The sequence below is a fragment of the Aphelocoma coerulescens genome, chromosome 4 (genome assembly GCF_041296385.1).
Source record: "Aphelocoma coerulescens isolate FSJ_1873_10779 chromosome 4, UR_Acoe_1.0, whole genome shotgun sequence".
Classification (NCBI taxonomy): Eukaryota; Metazoa; Chordata; class Aves; order Passeriformes; family Corvidae; genus Aphelocoma; species Aphelocoma coerulescens.
Genome location: NC_091017.1, coordinates 66,352,795 through 66,377,752, shown reverse-complemented (window position 1 = coordinate 66,377,752; position 24,958 = coordinate 66,352,795). Strand labels below are relative to the sequence as shown.

The window sequence follows — 24,958 nt, the reverse complement described above, 5'->3', positions numbered from 1 at the left end:
CTTGCAACAGCACCTGGCAGGACGCCCTACCGCGGGGTCGTTACACCATGTATGTTCCATTTTCCGTACAGTGTTTCCGTAGCGCCGGCTACTCGTGCAGGCTCTGCCGGGACACGGCTCCCACCCCATCCCACCCGTTCCCTCGGCAGGGCGCTGTTATCCCGGGCCGGCACCAGCCCCTGGCGCGGGCGCGCTCCGCTCCCGCGCCGCCCCGCGGCCTCCCCGCCCCCTCCCGCCCCGCCGCGCAGGCGGAACGCGCCGCGCGGGGCCGCGTTGCGCGGGGAAGGGCGCGCGGCGGCACCGGCGGCCGCCATGGCGGTGGACATCACCCTGCTCTTCAAGGCCAGCGTGAAGACCGTGAAGACCCGCAACAAGGCGCTGGGGGTGGCGGCGGCGGGGGACAGCCCCAGGGACGAGCTGCTCAAGCGGGGCGCCGCCCGCTCCAAGAGCGACTTCACCAGCCGGGCGCGGGAAGTGGTGAGTGCGGCCCCGGGGGGAGGGCGAGGGGCAGCCGGGGCCGCCGGCAGCGGCTCCGCCCGGGCGGGCAGCCCGCCCCTCACCGCCGCCTCGGAGCGTCCAGCGCTCCCCGGGGAGAGCGAGCGGGCCCTGGAGTCGCCCGCAAAGAGCCCCGGGGCAGCGCTTTCCCACACGGGTGTGGGCTGGGAGCGCGGCGTGAGAGCCGGGGCCCGGCGCTGCCGTGGCGGCTGGGGCCGGCTCCGAGCCCGCCTGTCGCCCGCGTTCCCCGCGGCGCGGGTTCTCCTGGGAGGCTCTGCGGGCCGCGGCCCCTCCTGCCCGGGCTGCGGTTGTGTGTGTGCGGATCCGCCGCCCCTGCGGCCCGTGCCTGCGTGCGCACGGGTGTTTCCTCCTGCCGGCTGCCACGTAACAGAACGCTGCCGTAGCACACGGCGTTCGTCAGCGTTCGTAACGCTGCTCCCTGCGTGCTGCCTTTGGCTTGGTTGCTTCCCCTGTCACACGTTGTGGCGGTAAAGCGCCAGCCCTAGGCAGATTACAAAGGTAATCGGAACATTTTAGGACTTGAAAAGACAAGCACTGAAAAGTTAAGGAATTACAGAGGTGAAAGCTGATGGGCATTAACAACAGTCCTCAGTCCATAGTCGTTCTTTAAAAACAATTATTTTGCAGATTGTTTTCCTCCATCCTGAGTCAAAGGCAGGGTTTGAATAATATATCTTTAATAGGCACTGGACTGTATTTTGAAAAACTAAGAGGTACTCTGAGGAGACAGACTTAGAGAATGGATGTGCAAGTTTGGGACTAAATGAGGAATGCATAAGTGGTTTGTAGCAGCAGAGAAAGCACAAGGAAATCTGAGGGTCTTAGGTTCCATTCTAGGTACTCTTATAGCCACAGATTTGTTTCTTCCCTCTGAACAAGCTTTTTGACCCATTGCCTCCGGTATTATCTCTGTCTGCACTTTGATTCCTCCTTCTCGGTTTCCATGTCTGTATTTCAAATAATTTACAGTCTCAGACTAGGTTCATGCCAACTTCTTCCTCCCTCCTGGTCTCTGCTCCCCCTTACCTTCCTACTGCCAGGGCTCCTTTGCTTTTGCTTCCTCCCAAGTTTGATTTTCTTTTTTAAAGTTCTGTGCATACTCAAGCCTACCCTCACCTCCATCTTCTCCTTGCCCCGCTGTAATCCTGTGCAGTGATGGTGTGCTATAGCCATGTACTTCTCTTCTGCCCTAGTTCTTTGGTTTCCCCCTGTTCACACCTGATATTTTCTGAAGATCCTAGTTTTCTCTCTGAACTCTTCACCCTTTCTGAGTTTCCTCACTGTCCAGACAACAGAAAGAAGGACAAAGGTGTGGAGAAAAGTGTCTTGTTTAATTTGTAAGAATGTCAGGTGAAGTAAACAGCTAATGCAAGTGTGGATGAGCTGAGCCATCTGAGGGGGACAGTGGTTTTAAATAATGGTACTTATATAAACAACTACTTTGTCGAAGAAGCAAAAGCTGAAATGTGTTGTTGAAGCATGTGTGAACACATGGCAGCTGTTGACAGCGGGTCAGTGAGAAGGAACGAGATGGACTGGCCTTGCTCCATAGCTCCTGTACCTTTGCAACAGTGAGCCAACAACCCACCAGACCACAGAACGTCATTTTAATGTGTGAATAAAACATTGAAACTGCAGCTAGAAGAATAAGCTTTATAGTAAAATAAAACAGTGTTTTTAACTGTTTGTTTCAGCCAAATGCAGTTCAGTTTAATTATGTATGTGTCAAACCCTCTTTCAAATACTTTATTGTAGGCTTTTGATTAAAAGTTTAACTGCTTCAGCCAAGACTATGCACCTTGGCAGGGAAATGTAATCTTTGACATATGCATTAATTCTTTAATGTATTGCTTTTCTAAAAGCTCTCCAAAAGCTAGTGAATTCTTGTCAATGTACAGGTTTTTTGTTTATTTTTTAATCTGAGGAAGGTATCAAATGGTTAACTAGTGTTTGCCATAAAACTTGTAATGAAAGACACTGGTCAGAATCTGTGTAGGGTTAACAGTGAAGACCCTGAATAAGCTACACTTAGCCACCACCTTCTTTATGCTTTACTTGGTTGCAGAATAGTTCAGTTGGAAGGGACCTACAGCCATCATCTATTCCAGCTGCCTGACCCCTTCAGGGCTGAGGAAAGTTAAAAGCAAGTTATTAAGAGCATCGTCCAAATGCCTCTTGAACACTGACAGGCTTGGGGCATCAGCCACCTCTCTGGGAAGCCTCTTCTGGCGTTTGACCACCTGCTCATTATAAAATGCTTCCTAATGTCCAGTCTAAGCCTCCCCTGGCACGACTTTGAACCATTCCCAGTCATCCTGCCCCTGGATATCAGAGGGAAAAGATTGACACTTCCTTCTTCATGTCCTCTCCTCAGGAAAGTATAGAGCAGTGAGGTTGCCCCCGCAGCCCCCTTTTCTCACATGTAAAGAAGCCCATAGTCCTTAGTGCAAGTTTTCCATCTGACTTGCAAATATGGAAATACTGAAATAATAGTCTACACAGAGAACTGCTCCTTTCAACATTATATTCTGGGTGGGTTTGCATAGCATCTTGCAGGTAGGGCTGTGCTGGTGCTGCTTGTGCTCCAAACTGCAGAAGCAGCTGCTTCACAGTTGCTCACAGCTGCAACACAGCTGGAGTGTGGGACTGGGCAGGTGCTCCGCTGTAGGATCAGAGATATCTCTAGCCCATCCTACAGAGGTTTTGTATCACATAATTAATGTGTTTGAGCACTTTGCTGAACAGTATTAAGTGTTGTAACTATTATACATTGTATGTTCTCTTTCTCCTTTCTGCCCCTGAAGGACTATGAGTTTTGCTGTAGGATCTGAGGACTGTGGAGACCTTTTCGGGGTTTGACTTCTTTGTATACAGTCTCTAAGTGATGTTTAAGAGGGAAGATTGAAGGTGCTTAGTGTTTGGAGAAGAAGCTGACAAAATTGTAACAAGCAATCCTACACAGATTCTGTATGGTAAAGGTTCATTGCACCGGGGAGATAAAGTTATAAATTCCTGTTTTGCATTCTCAAACTTAACATGATTTTTTTAGGTGGATTGAACAAGGCACAGAGAATAGAATATAAGAGTTTTGACTTGAATCGATATTGTGTGGGGTAGCTGGTTTAGAGATGTGTGTGCTTGGTGTTTTGTGTTAATCACAAGAAAATATTTCAACAGTCTGTAATAATTTGGGGTTTTTTTGAAGCTGGCTGTTTTATGCTCTGGTATACTGTGTTGCTGCAGTCTCAGGGGAGTTGAGGAAGGTTTTTGAATTTGAGACTAAGTTGTTAACACAAGGATGTTACGAGGTCATCTATAACCATGGTAATGCTAGTTGCAGAGACTGGTGGTGTTGGTGATGTTATTAAACTAGGATAAAACTGTTCCATTCACATAAATTGAAGATGAATGTTATGGCTCTGAACTGTTGAAAGGATTTTCTTTGCCCTGGCATTGACCCATCACTGTTTATTTGGTTTGGGATTTTTTTTGGTCTGTCAGCTGCATTGTACAACCGTTGGGTTGTCTGATATGTAATGTGACTTATGCTTTTTTATGGTGAATATTTTGGCATCTCTCCATCTCTTCACCAGTTGCATATTGACTAGGACCAGGTGAGAAATGATTGTTGAGGGATTTCCTACAGGAAAGTTACAGTAACAGTGACAGACTTTCCATTAATTGCAGTTTATAAAAGATGTAGAATCCATTATGTGTATGTCAGTGCTTTTTAGTGAATGAAAACAAAACATTTTCTTCCTATTAGACTTTACAGTGACGTGGCTATTTAAAGTGCAGTATACAGGGATTTTAAAGTTTGCATTTCTTCATACTTTTACATAGGCTTATGTAGCTGTAGCAGTTTGATCCTGACTGGATGCCACGTGCCCACCAAAACTGCTCTATTACTGTCCTTCTTGTCTGAGTAGGGGAGAGAAAATAGAGGGAAAGGCTCATGGGTCAAGATAAGGACAGGGAGAGATCTCTCAGCAATTGAGTCATGGGCAAAACCTACTTGAATTGGGGAAAATTAATTTATTACCGATCAAATCAGAGTAGGATAATGAGAAATAAACCAAAATCTTAGGAACATTTTTCCCCCACTTGTCCCATCTTCCCAGGCTGAACCTCACTCCCAGTTCTCTACCTCCTCCCCGCCAGTGACACAGGGGGACAGGTAGTGGAGGCTGTGGTCCTCACATGTTGTCTCCACTGCTCCTTCCTCCGCAGGGGAGGACTCCTCACACTGTTCCCCTGATCCAGAGTGGGGTCCCTTCCATAGGAGACACTCCTCCATGAACTGCTCCAGTGTTAGTCTGTCCTGGGGCCCTGCCAGCCAAACTGCTCCAGTGGGGCCTTCTGTCTCCACAGGTCCTGCCAGGAGACTGTGCGAACTTCCCTTGGAGTCCCAGCTGCCTGTGGGAGCACCTTCTGCCCCTCCTCCTGCACTGACCTTGGTGTCTGCAGGGCTGATCCTCTCACATATTCTCACTCCTCTCTCCTGCTGCAATTACTGCTGTGCAGTAACACTTTTTCACCCCCTTCTTAACTCTGTTATCCCAGAGGCACAACCACTGTTGCTGCTGAGCTCGCCCTTGGCCAGTGGCAGGTCTGTCCTGGAGCCAGCTGGCATTGGCTCTGTTGGACAAAAAAAAAAAACCTTGCCACACAAGTCCAATACATTTGTTCCTTGGTATGGTGTCAGGTTTGGGATTAAGCTAAATGATTGAAGAATTTTAAGGATTAGAGCAAAAGTATTCAAGTGAAAAAATTGACTTGTAATTAGTGCTCAGTGACAAACACAAGCAATTCACAGCCCTAGTTTATGTGACACTGGTTCAGAGCTTTACAGTGCCTTAAATCTGTTGTTTTGGATATTTTAGAAGATTGTAAGTTTTGGCATTTGAGCTTCTGTTTTAGGACAGTATTAGGAAATCTGACTCTTTAAGCCTTCCCTTTTACTTTTTTATGGCAAGTGTGAGCAATTGGGAATATCGTCTGTCAAATATACTTCTTAGATATTTGAAAATATTGAAGGAACAAGAACTTTTTATGATTGCTGGCTGTTCAATATGTGTTGGAGAAATGGAATCAAGGCTGATATAGCCTATTAACAGAAATAAATATGAATTGTTGGTCAAGCAGAATTTCATGGTGGATTTAATTGCAGTCATGAATAAAATATGCTGTTTTACTTTGGGAGATACTCTTCTTTAAGGTTTTGTGAAAAGCTAAAAAATGAAGACTTGGATCATGAATTATTCAAAAACAATATCAGGCATATCTGAAGACATATCCTTAAGAAAGGAAAATTTGAAGGTTAAACGTTTCTGAGTCTTTAAATGCAAAATTTCAGAACGATCAAATGTCCATGTTTGAAGCTGTTGAACACGTAAGGTTGCCAGATTCATGAGGCTGCAACATCTGTTATTCATATAAATTCTGCATATGGATTCTGTAGGATGATTAACTGATTCTTCAAAAAAAAAATTGGTACAATAGGCCAATATTCACACAAAAAATATGTTCAGCTGCTCTGTACAAATGTGTAATGAGGAGGAAAAATCCCCACATAAAACTTGTCTCCAAAACTGGTTCTTGTGAAAGCCAGAACAAATGACATTGCATATAAATTTTAAGCAAACCTTTTAATTACAAGGCCACCTGACTTTTGTAGTACATTGCTTTGGCTACATGTAGGGTAGTGGTGACCTTATAGTTTTATTTTCTTTTTTAATTTTACATACTCTATGTAAAACAGCTTTTCATGTGTACCTGTGAAAGTCCAACTTATTTCATTGTTTGGAATGCAGCCTATAGGATAATTTAAAATAGCAGTGCTATTAGAAGAGATGGAGAGCTGGTGTTTTGTCCTTGGTGCCAAATTTGAGATATTCCTGCACATCTTTGTACAGTGTGGTATTTAGAGCATTCCCTTAGGAGAGAAAAAGGATTGGAGTGTTTATGTGGTGTTACAGCTTATTCATTGCCACTGTCACTGCATTAAGTAAAGCCTGTAAAAGGCATGGGGAATGCCCAAACTGACTATAGAGGATCACCTTGAATACCATGATGTAATTGTTGACATAGCACAACTAAAACAGAGTGTTTTTAAACATACATACTTTCTGATCCCTTTCAGAGTATTCAGGATTGTTTGAAGAGGTATTAAGAAAAAGAACTCAGCCACTGAAATTGTGTACTGTACACAGTGCTAACAGAGAAAAAGAAGAAAGAAAAGACCCTCACTGGAAAGTTTTTAGGTGTTTACAAATAAAAATTTTGAAAAATATTAGTAGATTAAATCAGAGGATTTCAAACAATGGATTCCTCATGCTTAATTCAATTCTAATATGGTAGGAAAAAAGTTGACTTGCAGACTGGGAGGTCCACAGGCTTTTCTACTGCCTACTGGTTTCAGATATATCACAACTTCAGTGATTGGCAGGTACCAATGTGCTGACTATCCCTGTTCTAAAAGTAAAAGGTACAGAAAAATAAAAATGCCAAGTATTAAATGTTTTATTGGCACATACAATAATTATTATGATGCTAGTTCTGGGTGAAGTTCAGTTCGGTGACTCCAGAACGAGTCAGATTATATATGAGCTTTTTGAAAGACTGAATAATATCCAAAATAATGAAATTGTCAGTTTGCTGTATTAACTTTTATGGGATGGGACATGTATTCGCCAGGTCTAAGACAGAACTGAAAGGGCCTTAATCCTTAAAAGTTCCATATCCAAGAGTGGTACCGTTAAAGTCAGTGGCAGAGCACAGGCAGAGCATCAAAGACTGCATGGTCACGTAGTGAACTGCTTCTGTTGTAATTGAATAGTTGATACTTACCAGTGCTATGAGGAAAATGGCTAAAATTGTGTGCTTTAATGGTTTTGGTTTTATACTCCAACTAAAAAATTATAACCTGATTTAATAAGGTTATTTAATACAATTTTTTGGCTCTACCAATTACATAAGAATAACTCCCATGAGAGAATATTTGAATGCAGGGGAAATATATCCTGCTTGTGGTGTAGCCAGTTAGAGTCTTTATTAGATGTGAATGACTGTGCTAAATTTTGGACAGTGAGTAGTAGTTCAGTTCACTTCTTAACTTTTAATGAGAGGTAAGTTCTCTTCAATTGAGCCCATTGCTGAGGTCATTAGGATTAATTCTGACTTCTCCCATGAACAGTTATGAACAGTCACTCTTTCCCCCAAAGTTCACTGATGATGCTGCATTTTGTCATTTACATGCACGTGGATTTCCCTCCCCCATGTTGTAGGCAGAAAATATAATTGTACTTAAATTGTACTTTATTAAATAGAGAGCTACAGTGTACTGCTGTCTAATATCTCAGATTTATCTCTTCCCCTATGCAAATTACGGTCCATGTTAGTTTTTTATTATGAGCATTTATTGGTTTTACTTCTCAATTCCTTCATCCTTGGTAGAGAAGTTTAGTCTGAGAGATGGAAGGGAAAGAAGATAATTTTAGTTAGTAGATGAGAAACATGTAAAAACCTGGTTAAGGAAATAGCAGAGTATAGATTTAAAAAAAAAAAAAAAAGAAAACCAGAAATTTTTGGAGAATAATGAAGTGCTGACCTTGTTCAGTACATTAGGACTAAATGCCAAATCACTAATGTTCCCCATGTGATACTTCTGGTTTTAGCAAAAATCACTTCAGCAGCGGTGGGGAGGGTATTGGTTGGCCTTGGGGAAAAGTTACAAACTCCTGCATTTTGGGAAATGTCTGTGCAAATGTCTGTCATTGTTTCCCCCTGCTTTGTTTGTTTTAAACTACATTCTCAACTCCATGGGAATTATTTTCTGAGTTTAACAGAACAGCAGGATTGAAAGTTGGCTTGAGAGACAACTTTCCTTAGTTGCCTGTTAATTTTGTTTTGACTAACTGGACCTCATGTGGTGCTGAGGAGTCCAAAAGTATCTAACACTGCAGTTCCCATTTGAGGATGTTGTTTTCGTCCTCACCTCACCTCCTTCCAGGCTGGTTGTGGGAGGCTCTTTCCTGGCTTGGAGCTGGAGGAATTGTTATATCCTGCAGCTGGTAACTATGAACTCTTTCCTGACTGTGGTGTTCCATTAAGCTGACACCTTTTGCAAGTTCTTGCTTTGTGATCCTGCCACAAATAAGGATGACATTTGTGGAAGTTTGTAGTGCATGTGGAAGTGGAAGAAAACTGAGGTTTATCATAGGTATCATTCTTAAACATAGTTTACATTAGCATGACCTCTGAATGAGGAAAATGAGCTGGGGCAGGGTGGTGGGCCTTGAGGTGTCTTGAAAAGCTGGAGGGATACAGTGGAAAAGATAGACAATAGAAAGTGAGCAGGCGTAGCTGGAAGAAAACAGAATGATGTGTGTTGGAGAAGAGACAGTCTAGCATTAGAGATAGAAATAAGAGTAAAAAAAAAGAAAAAGAATGAATATCAGGAAATGGTATGAGGTTATGATATAGTTCATCTAAATAGGAAGGGAAATGAAAGAAGGGAGAACAAAGCTGGAAGTTGATATTTTCAGGTTAGTGAGTTAATTTATGCATTTATGCTTTTTGCTGTTTCTCTGAGTTCTTTATCAAAGATTTTGGAGCAAGAACAGCTTACTATTTTGAGTACTTTGATACACTGCCATTGCTACAAGCTTTGGGCTCTATATTTATGTGTTTTGAAGTATAATCTCTTGTTTGGGACAGAAATGAACATAAAAATAAGCAGACTCAAAAGAGTATCAGTGTGGTTTGTTAAGAGATGATGTAACTGTTGGGGTCTATTTTTCCAGATATTAATAGGCCAAAATAAAGCTAATTTTCCTGGAAGTTGGTAACTTTAAGGTGTCTGATTATTTTCCTCCTCTACTTTTTTGAAATAGAACAAGTTTGGTGGATAGCAAATAGCAACCCAGAGAAGGTCTTAGGTGTGAGTCTTCCCAGCATCCTGCAGTTCTCTTTCTGTGTGCATGGTGTATCCTGCTTCCTCAGTTAGGTAGAGGGATGTTCTTGGATGTTGGAAAAGTAACTTCTTTTGTTATCTTCCACTAAATCAAGACTGGGCTAAGGAGTTTTCTCCTCTGTGACAATTATCAAACAGAATTTCTCAGTCATCACATATGTTAATTGGTTTGAACTCTGAAGTGTATTGAAATATTAATGAAATAGGGAGATACTGTTATTTAGGATGCAAATTGTGCTTCACCAAAAAAAAATTAATTCTAATCTCAGGGAACAGCTATTTCAAAACATAAGGGTTTTGCAACTTCTCACAAAAATTGGTTACATATCATTGCTTTCAATGAGTAGTACACTTGTGTTTTTGCTAATTGAAACTCATTTTGGTCATCAGGTTTAGTTACTGCTGTAATGCTGAGTTAATAGCTTGTGATTTTTTGGTAATGAGTCGATTAAGTTTTTGCGTGTTTCACCATAGACGAAAGGATACAATTTTTCAGTGAAAGATTATGTAATTATATGCTCTGTCTTTGAAACTTCAGTCCACTATACTCAAATATTTTTCAGACTGGCAGATATTAAAACCTGCCACGATAGCTTCAGCAGTGAGAACAATTAAAGGGTGAAAGTTGGAGGTATGAATCATTTCCAGCAATTTGAGGAAAATGTTCTTTAGTGTTGAAAATATTACACTGTGGTATAATTGCATAGAATGTTAAATGATGGATACTTTCTTGAAAATGTGAGTTTCCTGACTTCAGGGTGGTGTGTCTAAACTTTGTCTGGCAAAAAATTACATTTTATAGTGATCAGGTTTTTGTTGTCCCTTTTTACCCTTTCATTCTGACTCTGCCTTCCCTTTTGATGGAGGCTGGTGAGACCTGTAGAAAAATGCATATGCTGCATTGACTCGAATTTGCATCTATTCCATTTTTGTAGGTATTGTCCAGCATTTGAAAAACAAAACAAAAAACAGATACAATTAAATGTAATCCAGCTTCCTTTCAGTCTTTGATTTCCACTATTAATGGATTGCTTGTAATTTCCCACTGGGTATTTCCTTTTTTTTTTTTTTTTTTTTTTGTGGACTTTTAAACAGTTTTAAATATGGATGTAAACTCACTGATTCTAAATTGAATATTTCGTTTCTGTAGGTGTTTCCCACCTCTCCAGTTTTTCAGCTGGATAGGAAGTGTGAAGTGGGTTTCAGGTGAATGTTGGTGGACATTCTTTGGGGATATCCATAAGCTCTCGAATGTTATGTTGGTTAATGGTTGAAAATAAGAGAAGGGGTGTTGGTTTTACTCCTAAATTTATTCGACCTCTAATATGAAGTATTAATCTGATATTCTAACTAGAATTTTGATGCGGTCATTCAGTGAATTTTTTATTTTTCTTATGGTAAGAAAACCTAAGGCCTCCAATGTTTAGTTGAGATGAAAACAAAATCTCACTAAATGAAGAAGACCAGAAATAATCTTGCTGCAGAGCTTGTGGGAATTCCTGGAATGAAATGCACACCTGAGGCGTGTCAGGTGAAAGAAGATGTGAGAAGGGAGCATCGGGTTGTACGGGAGCCCACCATGAGTGTGCTGGGACTCCTCACTGGCTCTATGGCAGCAGCATGCCTGTGAGTGCAGAGTAGCCAGAGTCATCAGCCTCCAGAAAAGGGGAGAGTTGACTAAAAGGGTAGGAAAACAGAGGAGTTTATCAGTAATGGGTTGAAACCAAGGTGTGTGGCATTTTGGGGAGGAAAACAGATTCTTGGAGTTCTGAGTTGTTATAAAAGTGTTGTGTCATCTGCTGGTTTTCAGACTGATGTGTAAAATCCAGATGTAATTGCATGATGGATTTTTTTTTCCTTGACTATTTTCAGGTCATTTGGATGTTTTTAAAAACAAATTTGAATTCCCAGGACTTTTGAGATTTCTCTCTCTTAAAAATTTCCTGTCTTCCTTTGAGACTTTTTGGCTGAGCTAATGGTCTCACTTTTCCCCTATGTCCAATGTAACAAGGCTTTTTTCTTCCTGCTTTTACTCTAGTTCTTTCCTTGAAAAGAAGGAAAACATTGCATGAGCTGTAGAAGAACATACTGCTTACTCTTAGGACACTTTATGTGTAACATACGGCACGTTAGACATTGTATCTGCCTTTTTTATGACTAGTTCACTTACATTAAAATAAACACTGATAGCAAACAGGCATGAGAGACAAACATGTAGTGGTGATGAAAACCATTTAATGATTAGTAGAGAAACATATTTTTTGGAAATAAAAGCCATGTCTAAAGGCTCTAATGGTGGCTTCTCGAAACACTGCCATGATGTGGTATTTGCAGTGCTGTATGTCCTGTACAGTAGATATTGTTTAAAATTGCTTGGGAACTGGAGCTTGCAATTGTGAGCTTGGAATGTCCTGCAGATAATTAAGTTGTGGTCAGGCCTTACAAAAATAAAAAGTTCTCGAACTATGATTTTATAAACATGCTACAATAACATTTCTTTATATTTAACAGTTTCTTATAGAAAGCTGATACTCTCACAAGGCATTGACTAAAGGTAAAACATCAAGAAAGAAAAAGTATTAAATTAAAACTTCACTTAGGATGTTGACAGTTGGCTTGTAATATTAAACAGATGTGTGTGTTCTTGTGATATTCTTCTTTCAGAACCTTGTTGCATAGTAGTTTTCAAGTGACAGCTACAAATTTTTGATTAATTTAAAATTCTGCTTTCTTCAGTTGTCTTTGTTATATCTTATTTTCTTTGGGTCTATTCAGCTGGACAGTGTGATGCCAGCTGTAGTTTCTGCTGTGAGATTCAAGGGAAGGTGTTCCTTTGTGTAGGCTTAAATTGAGGCATTCCTCATTAATCTATATAGAAAAAATATTTCATATATGCAAAGATTCTTGGGCATGGTATTACCTTTGCATGTGTAAGCATGGCATTTATTGGTTCTGGTTGTGGGTGTGGTAGGGCATAATTTGGCCTTTTTGGCTCCAAGTAAATATTGCACATAGAAGCCAATACCAAAATAATGGAACTTAACTTTTTATAAGATGTAAGTTTAATGAAACATAGAGGAAATTATCAATTAAAGGGAAAGTGTATAGCACGGTTAAAATGAGAAAATGTTGTGTCCAGTGCTGATGTCAACTTTTTTCAGAAGTGTAGTAGTGGTGGGATGTTGCTTTGTTGGGTTTTGTTTTGTTTTGTTTTAATAGAGCTACAAAAATGATCTAAAATCTGAAAAATATACCTTGTAGTGAGAAATCCTTTAACCTTGTTATGTTACGACACATGATCACAAAAAAAAAAGTTTTTGATTTCTCCATGGATCCTATGAAGAAGCAAAATAAGATACAGTGCTGCAAGTAGTACACATTTGAGGTATGATTCAGCTGATCCTTGATTTGGTAGATTCTGCATCACTTGAAATCTCTTAAGTCAAGTGCATGTATTTCAAAATACATATGGTACTCAACAAGTGATGCAGCAGTAAATGCGTAGAGACGGCTCTGGAATTCCTTTTTACATACGGGACACTGCTTCCTACCAAAGCAAGGAATTGGATACTGGTTTTCCAGATCCCAGACTACTGCTTCAGTGACCTGTGACTCTGATCAGTCTGACCTCAGACTGTGCACGTGTATGGATGTTCTCTCTTCATTTTTAATAATAAATTAACTTATAGGAAACAAATCATGCTAGAGTATTTCTAAAATAAAATAGCTGTGTTAGACTTCACAGGGTGCTTAATCTACCCCAGAAGTTTGTTGCTGTGAAGTAAGCAACCACTTTTAATAGTTTTTTTTTTGTAATTGTCAGATTTCTTCCTCACACATTTGAGGGGTTGAATGATGTACAAAGATGGTTAAATGATATATTTTCTTTATTTTTTTTTTTTTTTTAGGACTGAAGGAATAACTAACCAGTGTGAGGTGATTGTTGATTAAATAGTGCCACATTGCTGTAGTCTGCATATTGACTCAGTTTAATAGACATGAATTGGACATCTTTATTTTTTTTTTTAAAGATTGTGTAAAAGACACAATGATACAACATAATGTGAGTGAGACTAGCTTGTAAGAATACACTTTATTTTTCTTGATGATGTTGTTTTCGGTTCTCAAAATTTTTAGCTCATTGTGGAATCCATTAAAGTATAGGTGGAAAATATTTATGAGAGCTCAGATACTGTTTCTTACAGGTTTGAATATCATGTAAAGGACTGTACAGCAAATACAGGAAAATATTTATTAGAGATAGTGAAAATGTGAAGGAGAAGGAAAAAATATGAAAGAGCTAATTAGTTGGTCTAAGATGTGACCTAGTGTAACTTCTTATGTTGCATTTATCTTCTGCCATGTTACAGCATACAGAATGTGTGGTGCTATGGTCTGGCTGTTTTGCTACTTGACCATTTCTTCACAATTTATTGTCTAAAAAATTACAGTAGTTTGAGGAATAGTTTGTGGGTTCCCACAATACACTTGAAGTACTTCCTATAGTTTTATTTTGTAGGGAGAACAAGGCATGTGTATTTTTTGAAGGAAACTTTTTTTGTTGCTTACAATAAAGGAGAAGAAGCCTTTTCTATGTGGCTCTTAAGTAAAGATTGAGACTTTACTGAGCTAAGCTTATGAACCTCATGCAAATTCTATATATGAGTATTATTTCAGTTTTAAAGAAATACATTTAAAAGCATCCATTAGAGATCTGGGGGAGGAAGATAATGCAAATATTAAGGGATTTTTATCTTTTGAGTAAAATTGCATGCTTGTTTCAAAGGCCACTTTTATTTGCTTATACATGGTTGCTACTGATGCTCTTGCATTTAAAAAAGAGCTACTGTTTCAGAAACCCATAGTCTGCTTGCAGGCATTTTATGAACTGAACTGTTTTGAACAAACTGATTTTTATCAATCAGTTCCTAAAATGCAGCAGCAGAAGTTTCTTCTTTTGGTGAGACTTGTAAGTTGTGGTGGGAATTCCATGCAGCCTGATGATGATGGGCAGGATCTTCTGTCTGAGCAGCCATACAAATAATGAATGTGTCATTCTGCTGTGGCTTTGTGGTGGTTGGTTCTGCCTTCAGGTTTTGTCCCTTTTGTGGAGGACTTTGAAGTAATATGAATAAAATATTAATCATGGAAATTACATGAGGTAACATGGTTTTTCATTAGCCCACTTGGAGACAGAGGGAGATTATATTAACATAGTTCCAATTATCCTTATTACCGGTGCTTGAATACTAAGGCTCTGGCAGAACAACTCTGTAGATGTCTAGATATAGATCCTACAAAGATAACTTGTTTGATGGAGACTTTTGCCAATGAGATGTTGTTGTTGATTAAACACAAATGTATGTTTTAACAAAAAAATACTTTCCTATTGGAATTTTATAAGCAAGAGGATTGTTGTAATACAAAGAAACTGAAATAGTAAGTTGAATATTAAGTTGTTTGGAATTAAGTTTCCTATCTTCTAAGACTATGAACTGAACTATTATATTGCCTTCTGATTGCATGGTGTGTTTTCTGCTTTAAATTGCTATTACGGTAGCTCTCAGAATCCCTAACTGAGAACAGAGCTAGATTCCCTTTGTAGAGCATTTGAACTGTTAACTAAGCAAGACATTGAACAATGCAAGATGAAATCCTGGTTGTACTGAAACAGGCAGCAGAGTTATGGTTGATTTAATTGAAGAAAATACTCTGCAAAAAATTCTTAACAGAGTGAAAGTTTAATGCTTGCTCATTGTCTGTTCCACATTTTATCTTGAGTGAGAGTGAGGATGAAGGCTCAAATAAGAGATTATGAAAAAATAAGTCTTCTGAAGTGTTCTTTAGGATTTCTTATTAAGATATATATTTTTTTTTTTTCTGCTATGCAAGAAATGAACTGATTTAGTCAAGACTATTCAAATATTATTCACTTGGATCCTAAGAGAGCATTCCCCAAATGGGAAGGCATTATGAGTAAGGACATTTCTAATTTGTGTTACTTATTTGTATTTCCAAAGATATGTTGTATCCTAAACCAAAATAATTCTGAAAATATTTATGCATAACAGTTGTTGGGTAAAACTAGCAATTTTCTGAAAAAATGTAGTTTTGAAACTCTCTCTGAGTTGTAGCAATTAACCTACATGAACATTTATAATTCTAGAAAATGGACAGCATATTACATTCAAAGACTGGATCTGATAGACTCAAATTGCTTAAAACATCAGTTATTGGAGATGTCCCCCTGGGACTTTGAGAAACTATTTAACAGATGAAAGTACATTTTGAAAAGTCTGACCTTACAGGCAATCATAAAATGAATCAAAACAGTTCTTTCCTCCCCTGAAATGTACAGAGCCCATCTGTATCTAATCCAGTAATTATAGACTGAGTTCAATTACCTTTTCAAACTTGGAGCAGACTGGAGACTAGGCAGTGAACAAACATAGGGTTTTGTCTAGACCTCAATTGACCACAGTCTAAAACATGAATTTATATCTAATTTTATTTTTAGGATCGTTTGATAGTTTTTAAAGGATTTGTTTTGCTACCCAGTTGCTAGATCATGAAGGTTTTTATTTGCTGACTTAGTGTTTATGGTGACATTTTTTATTCCAGTGAAGTTAATAAAATGGCACCAAGTTCTAAGAGTTTACTGTATAAATAATTATAAATTTTTAAAAAGTGGATTAAACAGCTCTTTTGAATCTTTAATATTGCCACAATGAAATAATTAAAGAATCTGAACAAAATTATGTAATTTAATGTCTGTGCTCATACCCATATGTTTAATATTCAAACACCCACCTTTGATGTTTTTTACTCTTTTAGAAAAATGAACCCCCGACTACCTGACTGCATTATTCGTTGATTCAGTAGTTGACACAAATTAGAAAGTATGCTGAAAATAGATTCTCAACTATTTTATTAATTTGTTTCAGTTAGGGCAAGTAAACTGTCCATTTAGCCACACAGACAGTGTTAGAGAATACATACACAGCTGCAAGTCGTAGCACTTAATGTAAGTTACCGCTTTGACCACTGAGTTGAAGCCCAGGCATCTTTTGATATTACCCTACAAGCAGAACAACCCACATAATACACATCTTGCTGAGAGGAATCTTGTGCTGCGTTCACTGTTGGACAGAATGTTTCCAACACGGTGGAGTTACTCCTTATAGGACAGCTATGAGCAGCCTTCTGTTGACAGGCAGTCTTTGCAACAAAGCTGTGTAGTTTGCAGGAGCCAGCACAGTGTGCAGGACTGGGGTTGTTACAGCACTACGTTTCCTATCTCTTGGGTAGCAGGGAAGGAGTAATGGTTAAGGACAGAATAAACACTTTATTTTTAACTTTGAATTGTGCAGTGTGCTTTTGATAGAATGGCGTTTCTTGGCAAGTGGAGGCTATGATAATTAATGCACTTAGTTGAACTTACTTATTCTTAATAGTAATCAGTATTTTGTAGCAGCTGCTGTAATTAGTTAAGAATGTGGTTCATGATGATTTCCAAGTCAACACGTATTTGATGAATAAGGCACAGTGTTCCAATAAGTAGTAAATTTGACATGACAACTAGGAGTCTTTTGATGTTTAATTGGCTTTCCTTGTAACACTTGAGGAAAAAAATGATCTAATGAATGTTGTGTTGACTGTAAAGCTGAAGCCCAAGAGATTGCATGGACTGTACTTTGTCTCCGTATTTTGTAAGCATGGGAAAAACTATTTTAATATTTGTCTTTTGGTGGGTTTTTTTTTGGGTGGGGGGTGGTTGGTTGGTTGGTTGGTTTGTTTGGTTTGGTTTGGTTTTTCAGTGTATAGTAATTTTCTGAATGAGTGATACTGTGCCGAAGAGGTAATGTGGAAAAGTATAAAATTGTTTTCATAATCATAATTTTAAAGCAAAATTTGTAATAGTATATTATCAGGAAATGTAGTAGTATATAACATCAGTCTGGTTTATTGGTTTGGTTCTTTTCCTCTCAAAGAAGAAGGACTGTCATAGACTCAGAAGTCGGGAAATCCAATTTTCTATTTCAGTCTTTCATCAAAATCCTATTTACAAAAGTATTGGGAAGTTCTTTTTTTCTCCCTGCCTTAACTCCACATCAGGAGCCAAGAAGACCTTTCAGCTGTTGCTAATAGCAAATGTCATCATCTGTTGTACAACTGTATTTGTATTAGTGGAATTATCATAGAGGTTATGACTGTACTCTGCTTCCAGTAAGCCCCCTAGCACTTTTTTCTTCCTCCTTACCATAATGACCATATGAAATAAAATTCACCTAGAAATTCTATTAAAGTTTATGCTGCCATAGAACGTACCACCAGACTTTGCAATGGAAAGTAGGGATGGATGATGTAAACTCCTGGATTTTTAATAATTCTATGTTACAGCTTCATAGGAAAAAGCTGCTACAACCAGGATGTGGAATCTATTTCTTGTGCTCCATTTCATTTTACAGGGCTTCAGTATTGCATAGAACTTCAGAAATAAAAGCATTTAAGACAAACAGCTGAAATGAGTATGTTCCGAGAGTAAACTAAGGCAGTACCTGTAGTCTGCAGGTTACCTTAAATGAGAACTCTAGATGTAGCACTGTGTTTATTCTGATCTGGGTAATTTTAATTCTAAGGGGTAGTGACACTACTGACTCCAAATTCTAAGGCTACGAACAGTAACTTAAGAATAATGCTGGCTGCAATAGACAAAAGCTGTGTTACAGGAAAAAAGACTTTTGTAGTCTCTTGCAAGATTTTTCATGACCACATCAAGTGTTTTTCCCAGGTGAAGGTTGCTCGGTTCCGTTCCATCTCTTTGCTCATTAGAAAAACGACTTTGTTTTGTGACTGTTGCAAGAAACTACTGCTAATTTTCAGTTGCATTCTGACACTGCCTAACAGATTTTCTCCTGTGTGTATTGCATACACTATAATTGTAGTGTAAGATAAAAAACAGTCAATATTAAAAAAACAACTGTGTTTTCAGTTTAATGGAAAGAGAAATTTTAAAAGTGAAAGCGCTTGTCCTTCGTGCTTCAATGGATATTTGTGTGTTGGCTGTTTCTGAACCAGATCACTTGAGTCAGCTCCTATAATTGTACATGTCCACTGCCTCGGAGCAGGCGCTCCAAACCCGGCGGAGAGAATGCATCTTTTAGCTGCCTCTGTTCAAGGAAATGCATTTAATTTCCCTTGTAAGATCATTTTTAAATCTAAAGGGAATATTAAGTATATTATAATACCTGGTACTGATTTTGGAAAAAAATTGATGTCTTTCAGGAGTCACCCCATTTTCTCCTGTTCCACTTATTTAAAAGAAGTAACTTTCTTTTGCCTTCATTTTTCTTTCCATCTCTTAAGTTTCTGACATGTGCTTTTCTTTCTGGTTCTGTGTATCGTATTTTGTCATAGGTTTTTGTTGAAAGCTGTCACAATTTTAGGGTCACTGATTTCTTATTGTTGGTGTTTTTCTTCCTCATTTGCTCTCCATTTGTTTCCTTTGTTGTGATATTTATTTCCTGATTTTTGGCTGACTTTTCTATACATTACAAAATTAGTAGGCTCTCACTTACTTAAGTGGTAAGAAACTGTTAACTATGAGAAGGATAATTTGGTTGCCCACAAATACCTAGTCAGCTGTTTTACTTTCTGCAGCAGAAGGGAGGCTTGTTCCTCTTGTTGCTATCTGATTTGTTGTATAAGACAAAGGAATTCAAAGTGCAGTCTGTGTGAACCCTTTTTTTTCCTATCTTGTCCAGCTCTTGCTTTTTGGACTTTTTACTTTTCTTGACACCATTTGTGACATTAATTAGTATTAATAATGGCTAACTAAGCAATAAAAAAATGGTTGCAGTCATTAAAGCTATGCTTTTTAAAAATTTTCTGAAGTGCAAATTCCTCAAATCATTTTAAATAATAGAAAAATCATGTTGAGTTACTTAAGCTACATAAGAAGTCACAGTACAGCTAATTTGATACAGTGCAGTGAGATAGAGCTAAACAAAGTTATGTGAGTAAAACTTTCTCTTTAGACAATGGGGTTTATTTTCCTTCTCCTTATTTTTCTATCCTTACTCATTTTTATCTCTTCCGTGCTTATTGATGCTGTAGTCAGACAGACACTTGAGTTGCTTATGCAGGAATAGGATTTGAATTGCACTGTAGGGGACTGGAGAACATTCAGGACAAAAAAGATAAAATATCTTCAAACTGGTTTAGATATCCTGACTTTAAGGATGCACCACTGCTATACACTGTGTTCAACAACATGCTTTTCCACTGGTATGACATTAGAGCTACAGGCTTTTGAAATTGTTATGTGTTTCTGTGGGGAAAAATTGTAGTTTTGGAATGCTCTGCTTCTAATGCTGATGTGCCAATGAGTAGAACATGCTATTAAAACATAAGGTCAGGTTAACCCTCTCCTTGCTAGCATATATATAGCTTACAGTGTTTTATTTAGGTATTTTGAGCACTTTCAAGGAGAGTATTTTACGTCCAAAGAGATTTAATAATTGGTTTGGGGGTTTGTTTCATTCCTCATTAAATGTGGGGTTTGGGGTTTTTTTGGGTTTGTTTTGGTTTATTAAAACATTCTTCCAATACATGCTAGATTCTTGTGTCTCTTTATATCCGTCTCTTATTTGCGCTGAAACTAAAATTACTGCTTTAGGTTGGGTGTACCTTACTTCTCATGTTTTTTCACTCTTTACCTCAGACTATGCCTTTCTGCTTCTGTTTCTATTCCCCTTTCCATCTTCAATTCTTCCCTTCCTTCACTTTTCAATGTTTTTCTTATTTTTTCACCTGTGCTGCAGTGAGCTTTACCAGCTCCTGTTCCATTTATTCATACAGTCAGATATCTGCTTGACATTTACCACTTCATCTTGACCAGTCTCTGTATGGTAAATTCTCTTGCTAGTGTTAAGTTTTCATGTTCTAGTTGTGATGCACAGCCTTAACATTTTCATCTTAAAGTTGCTAGTGAGATAGCTCCTCAGCAGGGACGTACTTCATGTTTACCTTTCTCTCTTCCTAAGCTCATGCCAGTGCATGAGCAGAATACTGAAAAACTGATGAAATGTGTTTCAGTAATACTGACTCATCTGTAATGCAGAGCAGAGCTGTGAAGCAGTCGTGTGACATTTGTTAAATCAGGTGTTTGTAACCCAAATAGAAACTGGAAAATGTAGTATTGCTTCTGTCCTTGACATGGAGACTGTTCTTTAGTTCTTGTGAGAGCTGTGAAACATTGTGGCAAATTGCAGTAGCATTTCCCTCTAACCTTAAGTGAAAATTGTGCACAAACCAGTATCCATCTTACGAGATACTGCAATTTCTCTGTATGCTTGTCTGCTGAAACACAAGTACTTTTCATCCAGTTGTTCTGTTATTTCCGCACAATGCAGTACCATTTAGCTACTGCAACCCAGCCTGGGCAATTTAGTTGTTAGGGCAAAAGACAGAGGTAACATTGATTTTTTTTCACAGTGTATGGGTTGGTGAGATACAGTGAAACTGCTTGATAGACATTGAGTATTAACACAAAGCATCTTAGTAACTCCTGCATTTTAATCTGTAAGCTCCTGGACAGTTTGTGTTTACTTGTTGACATGGTGGTGTTTTAGTTACTTGGTGGTTCCTTCTTGCCCTACATGCCACAGCACTGGCCACATGTATATCAGCAGAAAGTTGTGAAAGGAAGATCTCTGTGAAAATGGTGGCATATCTGAAATGCATATGATGTAAACTATTGAGAAACTGTGATGTTGCCTATAAAATAATAAGGTGGATGAAGGAAAGTAGTCCCTGCTTTATTCTCTCTGTTAACAGTGTTTCAAGTAAAATAAGAACTCAAGTTCATTTTGCAAAATAAGTGTTTTAATAGATTTTTGTCTTCTGAAGCTCTTCTGATTCATGAGTGTTTATAGAGTAAGCACAATCTTTTTCATTGTACTGGTGGTTTTTGTGATCTTATCTCAGTGTACTTAGGTGCTGGATAGCTGATGCGGCTCCCACTGCAAAGTGCTTGGGAACAGGAATCTATCAATAAATATAATATGTCAGTGTCTGTTCCACCATCTTGTTTCTTAAGATCGTCTCACAGCTGGCTGGGCACTTAGTAATTTCAGAATGGAGACTGTGATCCTTTCCTGAGCAGCCATGAGGATAGTGCTGTAGTTTACAGCCCTCTCTTCTTGGAAGCCCTTTGGAGTTGAGTGCTGACTGGAACCTCAGACTTAATACAGCAGTATACAGTGGTGGTATGTCTTAGTGCGGATGCTGTTTCATTTTATTTCAGCTAACCCTTTTGTTTCCTTTTCTTGTGTGTCTTGTTTTTGCCTTAGTTTTTTTTTTGTTTGTTTCTATTTCTCTCCCTATTTATGCATTGTGTTTTCTTTTCTGTGGATGTGTGCCATCAAAAAGCCACCTACTGTGTGGAGTTGTGGGTTCCTGTGGATTTGACTTTCTAGAGACAGATAAAATGCTTTCAGAAATTAGTAATATGTTGCAGGGAATGGGAGCCAATTACAGGATACAGGTCAGTTAACTAGGAAGCAGCAACAGACTGTTGTATTTTGAGGTGTCTTGCATGGTCTTGCAAAGTTCATTTCAATGAGTCTCTTCTTTGGCATTTGGATTACAAGCCAAGCTTTGTTATCTCCGTGTGAGTCTTGGTTCAGCTGAGTCTCCTAGATCATTCTTTCCTACAGACTGAGTTTAGCGGAGGAGACCAGAAGCTCTTATCTCTTGAGGCTTTCAGAGTTTGTACTCTGGCTTATGAACAGTTAATGTCTTACTAGAAACTTTTGGCTTTTAAGCAGATTAATTTTCTTTCTTTCTCTTGTTTGGTAATGTATTTGTCATTGTATAATAGATAAAATAATTGAGTTCACAGTGCAGTTGTAAATAAGGCTGAACTTTATTATGTATTTTTATTACTTTTCTGATATGGTTTGATTATTTCCTATTGTTATGGTCAAGGAAGGCTTACATGGTGGCTTACAGACAGGTAATGTAACCACAAAAAGTGCCACAGAATAGTGTATTATAATGTAGACATGAATTAGAGATATCATCTGTTAAACTGTATTTTTTGATTAAGTTTCCTTCTACTGTATACTTCAGTATTTTTCACAACTTCTGTAAAATTTATGTGGCTATTGCAGATGTTCCCACAGGAAACTTTCAGTTTATTGTGATGTGATATTTTTTCTAGGTTTTGGGCAATGTTTTTTGTTTTGATGTTACATTGTGAAGCATATCAGTGTTTCCTCATGTGAACTTCAAGTTCTTTTCCTTGCTTTTTGAAAAAGCAACAAATGCTGTTTCTCTTTTAACTCTTACTTAACTGACCTATAAATACTTAATTAGTTTAACCTTGAAGATCTTTATGTTGTATGATTGTTGTTGAGGGTCAGCATGCTGAAATGTTGCGGGCAAACTTGTAAATACTTAGTCTATAGGAACCACTATTTCTGAACATTTTTTTTTAGCTGTGGTGACATATAAAATGCCTTCCAGTTTGTGCACTTTTATTCTTCTCTGCTATTCCCAAACTTTTTATATGAGAAACTCATAAAAATTTTTGTGTTGTGTTCCTGTTGGCCTTGCAATGTCAAAGCAGTTTCTCATGGTTGCTTTTATCATTGAAAATGTTTCATACATTTAATTTTAGCTTTTTAAATCTGAAAATCCTTAACTTCTTTTTTTTTAGTGATTGGCATTTATATCAAGTAAAATTAAAACTCAGAAATCTGAATGCTTTGTTCAAATTGGTTAAATGAGTATGATTAAGTTGTAAGAAGTAGCCCATCAACTAAAATCTTACAATTGCATACAAAACTGTCTGTTTGATTAAAAAAACAGAAACCCAACTTTCATTTCCAATAGCACAGTTCTGATTTTCATTAAATAAATGATGTTTTACTCTATTTTGTTTAAACTCTAGATTAATTTCTATGGTTACAGCGGATATAAATCTCTAGATTGCCTTTAAAAGGGTTTGTTTGTTCAAAACAGGACTGACAGTCTCTCCTCAAGAGAAGCTATTACTTAATTTTATTTTTCTAAGTTTAAATGCTTAAAAAATATTTGTAATGATACCCCAAAGGCATCATAAAAATGTAAAAATAATTATACTCTAAAATTACCAAAATTACAGGAAGTGGACATTTAAAAAATCTTGCTGAGATTCATGGCTGGGAAAAAGTGAGAAAGGAAAAGTGCCTTACTTCACAACTTGAAATCTTTGTCAGGGATTTCTGCTTTCAGTGATTAAAAATATACTTTTGAATTGTCAGTACTACTCAGACGTGAGAGAATAGCATTGATTTCCTTTTTAATTACAGCTAAAACTTCTCCTCACAAATTCTGCAAGCACTTTCTAGAGAGAAATTTTTATGTGACTATTTTTTTCAGGTAGAAATTATTCTCCTCATGGTGGGGACATCTATTTTGTAGGCAAAGCAGCTGGCAAATACCCCTAGGTAGATGAAAATGAGCATGAATAGCATTTTGTGATGAGCAAATCCTGGGATCCAGAGATACTTTTTTTGGACACTTCATACATTACCTTGGGAATGTAATGGTCATTTGGTAGTTAACTTAATGGAAATATGTAAGGGCAGTGTGCTCTAAAGGAAGAGATTCTTCTCTTGGACTTTGGCCATGTCAGAAGATTGTTGAGTGGGGACAAAATAAGCTGTCTGTGATGCTTTTAGTCCCAGTTGTGCTCTGATAAACTTGTAGCCCTTGCTGTAGAGTTAAGAACCTGTCATGGTTTGCCTTGATAACCGTTTTATAAAATACTCATATTTCTCAGAAAGGGACAGCGTGAAAGGAATTGGATAATATTTGGATTTCAGACTGACAGTATTCCTGTCTGGTCCAAGAGTTATTAAAAGGACTGTCCTTTTTTTTTGCTACTATATTTTTCCTCACCTCAGTTTGCTGTTACAAGGACTAGTGGAGAAGAGTTATTTTGCCCAAGGATGGAGGAGGTATTTTTTGGTATGGACTATTTCCTAGGTGCTCTAACAAAGGAGAAGTGGCTTGCTCAAAAAGGCAGTGAAGCAGAGCATTTGAAATGAGGCAGAGGAGTAGATGTGTGTGCCTGATGGAGAAGCTGTGTCTGGGTTTCCTGAGGATGTGAATAGCCTCTCTAAGTGCGTCACTCTGCATCAGCCATGGAAGGACTTAACGGTTGCCAGGGCCCAGGAAGTTCCTACAATTTAGAGTAGAGGATCCAGCTCTTGGGGTTTCCTGTTACATGGGAAGAGGGAGCAGAAAGGGCCCTTTGTCTTAATATTTATGCTGATACCATAAAGCACTTGGATTAAAATCTTAATGTGTAAAGAATTATCTTATTTCCAGTATCTGTATTTATTGCTGTTGTGCCTCATCTAGACATGTTCTTTAGAAAAGGATTCATAAACATCTCATTTCTGACTGGATGTTTTT

The 24,958-nt window shown here is 38.4% G+C and overlaps 1 protein-coding gene across 1 annotated transcript in view; it reads left to right on the top strand.

Annotated features, from left to right (window-relative positions):
• Window positions 1–247: 247 nt before the first annotated feature.
• STX18 (syntaxin 18) overlaps window positions 248–24,958 on the top strand; it is a 60,167-nt gene continuing 35,456 nt past the window's right edge. Inside the window, exon 1 of the mRNA XM_069014455.1 lies at window positions 248–477. Within this exon, the coding sequence (XP_068870556.1) occupies window positions 313–477 (165 nt within the window). The 5' untranslated portion in view covers window positions 248–312. The remainder of the gene's footprint in view (window positions 478–24,958) is intronic.